This window comes from Rhododendron vialii, chromosome 6a, assembly GCF_030253575.1.
Source record: "Rhododendron vialii isolate Sample 1 chromosome 6a, ASM3025357v1".
Lineage (NCBI taxonomy): Eukaryota > Viridiplantae > Streptophyta > Magnoliopsida > Ericales > Ericaceae > Rhododendron > Rhododendron vialii.
In genome coordinates this window covers 30,589,779-30,599,555 of record NC_080562.1, presented here as the reverse complement: position 1 = coordinate 30,599,555, position 9,777 = coordinate 30,589,779, and the positions used below count along the sequence as shown (strand labels likewise).

At 37.9% G+C, this 9,777-nt stretch overlaps 1 protein-coding gene across 1 annotated transcript; it reads left to right on the top strand.

Moving 5' to 3' along the window:
* Positions 1 to 7,983: 7,983 nt before the first annotated feature.
* On the top strand, positions 7,984 to 9,230 carry LOC131329254 (uncharacterized). Its single transcript, XM_058362352.1, has one exon. It carries the CDS (start codon positions 8,305 to 8,307, stop codon positions 8,965 to 8,967), a length of 663 nt encoding a protein of 220 aa, XP_058218335.1. The 5' UTR covers positions 7,984 to 8,304; the 3' UTR covers positions 8,968 to 9,230.
* The last annotated feature ends 547 nt before the right edge of the window (positions 9,231 to 9,777 follow it).

Below are 9,777 nucleotides of genomic sequence, written 5' to 3'. Positions count from 1 at the left end.
GTTTTTCCATTCTTATATGTTTTAAATTGCCTCTGCAATTTCAGCTAAAAGTCACATTTCCCAAGGTGAAAGTCAGATTCATTTCTATACTATTGGTGCCAATTTTGCCTTTTTAAAATTGTCCTTTCACAATATTATTTAATGAGTATTTAAGTTTGGAGAAGAAAGGGCAAAATGGAAAAATTTTAGCTTCTTTGGTGTTTACTTTTCAAATGGGACACTCATTTTGGAACGTCCAAAAAATGAAAGATAAACCCTCAAATTGGAACGGAGGGAGTAACGGAGTTATAGTTTGGGAGTAAAATTAAAGTTTGTTGAAGTTGAGAGTCTATTAGACATTAAGTGTAAAGTTTGGGGTATTTTAAAATTTTCCCTTAAGAGAGAGAGAGAGAGAGAGAGAACAGCTGAAATAAAGCGTGCTTGTAATTGGTGGGACTCTCCGGTCCTCTACCGGGCCGTGCCATTGAGGTTTTTGTGGGTCCTACTCTTATATTTTTATTTATTTTTATGATCGCTAAAATGGGACTTGTTCGTTAGACGGTTTTAAAACCCTTGCGCAAGATTTTCAATACATTTTCTCTATCTATCTTTTTCTATTCAAACTTTCTTTAAAATTCAAAACGAACAATGTTTTTAGGAATGATCGTGTCAAGATTGATCAAATATCGGCAAGTACATGATCCCAATTCTTTTGTTCTTTATAATGCACATATTTAAAATATGTGTATCATATACACCTATTGTGTGATCCAAATTGGACCACATTATAATAAATAACCTAAAGATCGGGTTAGTAGGTCATCGTAACTTTTATAAGAAAAACTCTTAACTTTTAGCAATAAAAATTCATATATTTTTTCCTAAAAATTATAAATGTGTCAAAATGGTATCATTCACCATCCAATCGATATGATTATGGGCATATTTGGGTGTTTTCGTTGAACTATACAAAAAGTGAACAATTTCGATTATATAATACAAAAGGAGTTCGTAGATGACCCAAGGTTCATGGTTTTTTTTTTCGATTATAAAAAAAAAGAGGTTCATGTTTAGTCATTTCAGTGATTAGAGAGAGGATCCCATTTGTTTGTACATAGGCCCTCAGAGACGTATATTTTGTTTCTTTGTTCTTTTGGGGACAAAGATGCTGTGGGTCCGTCAATCTCTGCGTACGAGAAATTTTTCAGTGGCGGGTGGGTATATCCTACGTGGTATTTGCTCGGTATATCTGGACTGTTCAATGCACTTTTGGATGGTTCGGATTGAAATTTTCTATCTCTCCTTTCCTCTCCTCTCATCTTAACACTTTCTCTTTCATTTTTCTCTCTCTAAATCCGAACCATCCAAAAATGCAATAGACGGCTCAGATGCGCGGAGCGGACACCACGTAGTACCCACCCGGCACTGAAATTTTTTCCTGTACTCGTACATGGTCGGAGCGGGATTAAATTTTGAAGAAATTAACGATAATAATAAGATTGTTATGTGAAATATTAAAAAGTACACATTCTATTAGAACGATCTATCAAAACATAACTCAACATTTTTTCAACTTTCAAATATCGTCCAAGAGTGATTTGGATCCAAATTTCAAAAGCAATTGCCCTTTTCAAGCAAAGTGTATGGGAGGGAATCATTTTTCATTTTGTCCCTAATCCTAGTTTTTAGTAAACTCCATGGTTCAAATTGATCATCCTAGGTAAGTGTGGGAGTGTGTAAGAAACATCCAGCTTTGCTTCAGAATTCAGCCAGCTGATTTTTTTGGGGGATTTTAAACAAAATATTTTGAATTAAATGAGCGGTTTTGATCATTTTTGTGAGACTCAAAACAGGTACAAAATTGCGATGTACGCGTTGTCTGTACCCTTAGCTGCTGTACGCATTGCAGCTCTCCCAAACCCTAAGGTTAGTGCTACCCTACTTTAAACGTGCTCTATTTTTAAAAGGGTTCATCACCCGGTAACATAAAACCACTAATGGAATGTTCGTGGAATAAAAGTGGACCAAAGGAAAAACAGCTTTCTAAAATGTAGTGATTTTAGATTTCTCTTGAAAGTAAAAAAAATTAAAAAAATGCTAAGATTGTGAATATACAAAATCTATTTCGTAACATTTCACCAATTCCAAACAATTGCAAATTTATAAATCTAAATTGAGTAAAGTCATAATTTTTTATTTTTTCGATTCTTCTCATCGAGACGAACCAATAATTTACAAAAGTTTTAACGCAAAATTAACAAATGCGCAAACAAATTGAATAACGACAAAACAGTTTTTTTTTGGGAAACTAGGCCTAATTTAGTAATTTGTAACCAAATGTGTAACAACAGAAAAAACATTGTTTTTTTTTGTTTGATCTATCAGATATTTCGTTGAAGAAAGTCATAAGGTATCTACAAAAGCATCTATTACAGAAATAGAGGAAAGAGCTAAAACTTACATCACCCAAACCGAAACATCACATAATGCTTAGCAGACCATACATAATTTTGATATGGTGGTAGCCAAATAGTGAGTAGGTGGACTAGCTCCAAAATTACTAGAAAACAATGAGCACAAAGAGAAACCTAAAATCCCTCCATGGGTTTCAGCCCCGGGAGGGGGGAAAGTGGAAACTCCCAATACTGGAAGAGAAATTCCCCACGGGGAAGATAAGGACCTCCAACGGAGGCCAAAACCGGGGGGGGGGGGGGGGGGGGGGGGAAATGATGTTTTTTTTTATCCCAAAAAGAGAAAAACATCTCATAGTTGTTGAGGTGGTTGAACAATCTAAAAATATCATTGACCAAAAATTTAATGACAAGTCATTGTTTTGCGGTTAGAGTCATTTTTTCCTTGCTTATTTGTCGGCTTTTCATCTCTGGCAACGGGAAAAAATTTCAGTGTTGGGCGGGTAGCACGTGGTGTCCGCTGGGTGCATCCAAGTCGTCCATTGCATTTTTGGACAGCTCGAATTTGAAGAGAGAAAATGTTAAAATGAGAGGAGAGAGAAAAAATTTCAATCCGAGCTGTCCAAATGTGTATTAAATGGTCCGGCGAGTACCATGTGGGATACCCACCCGACACTGAAAATTTCTCGTGGCAACGTTTAATGTTGCATGTCCCACTTCCTCTTTAAAACCCCACTCAGAGCCAATTCGGCAAATAATAAGTCGAATAACTTCAGTTCTTGGCAGAGAAATTGACATAAGATCATGTTGGGTTCCCTTCTTAGTGAAGCCCGATTTTTTGTTAGTCCAATAATATTTTGTTTGGCCCAAAAGAGTTATATTTTTGTGGGTTAGTTTTTGTGGAACATTCTATGCAATGGCACATGACTTGCACATGCTTTGTTAGAGATTACTTAGCTTCCCTTGCCCTTGGAAGCTTATTGGTGTTGTTATCTGGAAAAAGAAAAACCAAGATAGTGCACTGTGTGTGAGGGTTTCGTCGGTGGGTAAGAGAATTAATTGGGGCTGCCATTTTCTCAAATCTCTTTTGGAGCTATTGAAGCATTATTTCCGCGACAGCTTGTGCAATATTTGGGGCTGTTTTGTGCGCTGCTTTTGGGGTAGATTTGTTCCAATTTGGACTCTCCGTTCCGGCTATTTTGGGAGGGTTTTGGTTCATCAATTTGGTGAGGTCTTTCCTATTTGTTGTTGAAGTTTGTTGCTGAAATTTGTTGGATACATCTTAGAGTGTTTGTGAGATATTGTATCTCTTTGTAAACTCATTTGTAAGACATTCGTTGATAGTGGAATCGGATTTCGGTCCTGTGGACGTACCTCACATTTTGAGGGAACCACGCAAAAATTCTTTGTGTTCGTTTGGCTTGTGGTTTTGCGTATTTGGATTATATTCGCTGCAGTTTTATTATTTCCTTCGTGATTTACTTGTGAAAAATTCCACATATTTTTCCCAACAGATCAAGCACTAACCTTAGCTCAAATGTAGTACTAAAGACACTCAATCCGCATTCCTGGATTTACCTTGAAAGATTCTCAAATTACGCTTCCTCCAAAGAAAGTAAATGGTAGCTGCCAATGACAGCTTATAAAGGGCACCCCGAAAGCTTTCGGACTTGTTCGATTGGGTTTTTAAGATTTAGACTCTAAATTATTTTCATACTCTAAAATTCATTCATTATTCTTATCTCTAATCATTATTTTCTTTTTTATCTCTATCTCTCTCCAATCATTATCCCTATCTCCCTACCCTAATCATTACAAATTCAAATCCAAAATCCCAAATCCAAAAACGAACAAGCCCGCCTTTCTTCTTCTTTTGGATTGACCACTCCAACTCCCGGGCTATAGGCAAAATAGGAATAGATATACCATTCTGAGATAGCATTTGCCGCCGGACCATCAAGGAAAAATGGCAATCGAAGAAAAGATGGTTGTGAGATTCCAACCCATTCCAGTAGGGAATAAGTTAAGGAGATGATGCATGTTGTTGTTGACAAGTCGTTAGTTGTTTCCACTATCCAATAAGTTGTTTCCACTAACTAATAACTTGTTGATCAATGTAAAATTGGTAAAATACCATAAGTTGTTGCTGAAAAATGTTAGTGGAAACATGGCCTAGACAAAGAAAGCATAGAGGGGACCCACCCATGCCCTACCTCACTAACATGTCCTTGCTAGAAAGTCTCGCCAAAACAACCATCCACTCAATGAAGCTCCATCTAGGAATACCTTGACCAAACCATATAAGAGTATGCCATGGTTGAAAGGAGTTCCTGAGCCTGCATGCCTCCCAAGTAGACTTAGCTGAAAAATTACCATCCTTCGTCAAATGTACAAATAACCTCATCAAAGCTGGATGGAATAGGAAGAAAACCAACTGGAGTTTCTCTAATGATTACCATAATGATTCTGTTACTTTGCCAAGGCCATTTCCAAAGCCCTATATCAATGATGAAGGCCGGCCACTTTTGCTCTTAAAGCACTTTCTCTGTGAGCCACCACAGACTCCCCAAACCTATGGTATAGGGCACACAAAGGATGCCAGTTTTCAGTCTATAGAAAGGTATCTCTGCCATCATTATGATATATTTCATCTTTGGGTAAATTTCACTGACCTCCCCTGAGGTTTCTAAAATGTCACTGCCCTCCCTCACTTTTACTGACATTATTAGATTCCCCCCTTCTGTTATCTCTCCGTTTGGAAATCAAACAGAACTATTGATGTCCACTATAATAATTTGACCAAGTACCGAAATTACCCTCAACCATAAAATACTCAAATTTCCCAGCCAAAACCCAATACTTCGTAGAACTACATATCTCTCCGTAAGATATCGCAAGTTTGAATTTCACGAAAGTTAAACATTTCAAACCTTGAGGCAATAGGAGGTTTGCCTGGTCGTTAACTTTAAGACCCCGGAATTAATTAAGGTGCAACCAAGCTGACTCGAACATCCGATTATCAAAAAAAATGTAAATCTACGTAACACGATATAAATTATCTCCATACTACGAAGTAAATCTCCATTGTTGTAATATTTTTTAAAAATTTCATATAAAATGACACTTTAGACCAAAAAAATTAATCAATTGTGTGGTATTTTTCTCGTCTTATGTGAAAGTTTTTTGTTTTTTGTCATAATTTTTCTCTCTAGGCTGAACAACTAACCCACAATTTTTTTGTTCTATTAACCGACTTTACCTCCACATATTTGATACGACTCCAATTACATCCTTTTGAGATTTTGTCAATTTATTTTTATTGTTGAGTATATCTAGTGTATCTCAATCTTTAAAAGTAAAGGATTTTACAAAAAATATTCATTACATTTTTTATAAATATTAAAAAAAGAGTCTAAAAGTCAAAATGCCAAGTCAAAGATGGCTAATTTTTCAAGTTTGTAAATTTTGACTGAATTTTATTCACCTTTTTTTTTTTTAAAACTTTTCAAGCATGGCTAGACTAGATGTAACCAAAAACTAATATAATATGTTAAAATGATAAAACAAAGTTGAATAAAAAAACACATAACCCAATCGAACTTTTTTCATCTTAAAAACTCATTTAATTTTGAACACAACTGAATTATACTCTACATTTATTTTAATTTTCTTTTCTCTCAAAAGTATATGCTCAAATTCCTTCAACTTCTGGTATGGTCAAGGAAGCAGTGATAATGAACAGGGTGAAAGATAATGATGGAACGAAAAGGAAGAGCAAAAGATTGGAGAGGGCATTGAAGTCTTTTACATCCTAAATTTGACAGCGTTTATGCCAAATTAGCTTGAAGGGGGAATCTATAGAATACTTTGAAAAGTAAGGGAGGGCAGTGACATTTCAAAAACCTTAATGGCGGTTTTTGTTTTTGTCAGAAACCTCGAGGGAGGTCAGTGAAATTTGCCCTATGTCATCCAATCTTGACAGATGTTTTTGAGCTTCAACAACTTTCTCACAACCCCAGAAGCTTCACCAGGGATCCGTATCACCTACAAACTCTGCACTTTGAGAATGTAAACATGGACCCATTTCACCCACAAAGTATCAACTTTTTAACTTAAAGCCCAGAAATGTTTCATGTTGATGACTTTATTCCATGGATTATTCTAACATCTGCCCAAATGGTGTAGGATAATAGGTAAAAAGTACATTGATATTCGAGAAAGATGTATTGATATATGTGAAAGTCTATTGATATTCGTGAGATATGCATTGATATCCAAATTTGTTTGAAATTATTGGCACATTATCATCTACCTCGTGGGTGAAGGTTAGCAAGACCGTTATTCCATTCCTTGATAGATCTATCCCCAAACCCCCTTCATTCTTGGGAACACAGAGGTTGGATCAACTAACTTTTACTCTAGTGTGCTTGATCTCAACTCCTGACCATAGGAAGGCACAAAGCAGACTTCAATTTCCTTCGTAATTTTCTGAGGTAGGATCAAAATAGCACATCAATATTTCTGAATGTTGAAGAGAACATATTAGACTAATTGAGCCCTGTCCCTATAGGACAGAAACTTTTGGGTCCATCTATGAATCCGTCCCAAAATGTTGTCCTTTAACATACCTCAATCTGAGGAAGTAAGTCTGGTATTGATTAAAAGCACACCAAATACTTCACTGGAAGTTTCCCTTTAGAGATACCCATCAAATCAGAAAATACTTGTTTAGAATTCTCAAGCACATCAACATAATATATGACACTCTTGAGCAGGTTATGTTATAAACCAGAGAAACTATGGAATTCCTTCAAGGTCTTCAACACTATCCGTCAAGATCTCAAGTGAGCACCACTCAAAATAAATAGGTCATGCACATGAGAGATTCCCAAAGTGGGACACTTTGACAAGCCCTTTGGATGAAGTGATAATAGAAAAGAAAAGAAAGGGTTTTGATTTCTAGCAAAATCACTCGTTTGGATTGACTATTTTGATGAGAAATGCAGAGAAAAGTACAGAAATGAAATATTTTGATTGAGTTCTCCCCTTTTTTATCTTATCATTTCTTACCATCCAAAGGAGCCGTGAATGAAAAATCTCCATTTTCACTATTCCATAGTAAAAGAGAAACGAAAGCCTCCATGACTAAGAGGAAAATGTAGGGGAAGATTTGTATCCCATTGCCTATGACCTCTGTAAGCTCGTGGACAAAAAACACAACTACGCCACCATTCAGCATAATAGAGAACTTTGGTCCGGTTTGAAATGGGTACTCATTAATGATGGTAAGATTGATTTCTTAGAGAAAAATTAAGGTGAGCATAAATTATCGCTGCTAGTCCAAACACTTTTGGAATATGAAAAAACGTACTTACGAAATATTGAGAGAGAGAATTAAAAAAAAAAGGAAATCCCGTTTGTGACATTTCTTTACTGCTTACAAGTACTACTACTTTGCAGTTAAATATAGTAACAAATACTAATTTCAATGCTTTTCCCTCTCAAACACCGAAATTATTAAGTGTGTGATGGTACTACATTATGACCTTTTACACCGTACAATAATGCGAATTTCAACAGCAAATGTGTGGTGGAAAAGATTCTTCAAGCATTACTTGACTGTACTCCGAGCACACTGAATATTCACTCCTCGAAAGCATTGGTTTGCCGCGAAAAAACCAGAAAGAAAAAGAAATTAAATGGAACCACCATTAACAGCGCGGTTCTTTTGGCGCCAAAACTCCCGCCAAAATTACACACAGCTCTATATACACGCACGCATATACATACAACCCTACTGATAAACATAATTCCTCAAGCCTTCACTCAGAGAGAGAGAGAGAGAGAGAGAGAGAGAGAGGATCTATACACAGAGAGAGAGAAACTGTTCGATCCCTCAACGATCGGAGCAAAGATGGTAGTATCACTGGGTCCCGGCAAGTTCTACGGCAGCAGCCTGCCCAGGCCCCGGATCTACACCGACGTCAAGTTCAGCTCGGAGCGGGTCGACCCGCCCTCCCCGGTCTCCGACCCGTTCATGTCGTGGGCCCGCGAGGCCCACTGGTCTATGGGCGGCCTCAGCTTCAAGCGCTTCCGCCTCCAGGGCCGCATCGAAGGCAACGTCAACAGGCTGCGCTCCCAGCGCGAGAAAACCCTCAAGAAGAAACGAGACGGACTCTCCGCTGCCGCCGTCAAGATCCTCGGTTCCGATGACGACGAGGAGGAGGAGGAGAAGGAGGTGAGCCCGTCGCCGCCCCCGGCCCCGGCGGTTGTGAAGCGTAGGCGGTTCACGGGGGACGAGGAGGAGGGAGATTGGAAGAGGAAGAGGCTGGCGAGGAAGCTGGGGAAGGAGTTCGATCGGGTCGCGGCGGAGAGTGGTGGTGGAGCGGAGGAGGAGACGGTGGGGGTGCGGACTCGGAGCAGGAAGGTTGTTGAGGAGAGCGGTGGGGGTGAGAAGAATTTGAAGGTGAGGAAGCTGAGGCGGGTTGGGGAGATAGAGGAGGAGAGAGCTAAAAGGGCTGCTGAGAGGGAGAGTGGTGGTGGGGTTAGGACTTCGCCGAGGTTCGCGTTTCGTTGATTGCCTTTGTTAGTTTCGGGTCAAATTCTCGTGTATTGATTTGGCTCTGTTGGGATGTGTCCAAGTCTCTTGACTATCAGAAATACAAAACAATTTTTTTTTTTTTATCTTTTTGCTTGTTTGGATCCTTTTTTCTGGTAGAGTGGTGTCTTCCCAGTGCTTGAATGTATGTTAGATCTCTATTCCGTCTGACCAGAAAAAGAATGTTTAATTTTAATCTGCAACTGCAAGTTCGAAATGAGATGAACATGCAATTGAAACCATAGCAGGATTCGTAGACCAGCGGTAAATTAACATGATAAATTAGTCGATTTAATTAGGGATGGCAATGGATCGGTTTGGTCTGGGTTTTGCGATTACCATACCCAAACCCAAAGTAATTATCTATACCCAAATCCAAATCTTAATCTTGTAGTCTTGATGATGGAATGTCGTGATGGGTCAAATGATCCATGGAAAAATTAGGTTGATTGGATGGGTGACTACCTAGAGGTTTATGAAATGAATGACTCGGACTGTCAAATGAGATTGTGATGAGACCCTTTTTAATGTCACAAGAGAATGGTATTCCTTGACCCTTTTTAATGTCACAAGAGAATGGTATTCTTTCTCTTCTTTTTTAAGTGTCATGCTTCGTAATTCTAATTTATTAAAAAGACATCATCATTATACATTTCATATCGACTTTTTTCTCTATTTTTCTTACTTATCCATCATCATTACATTTTTATTTACTAACTTTTCAAAATGAAATATATTTTTAAAGATAAAATAGACAATGTACTAATTTTTACCCCCCCTAATTTTATA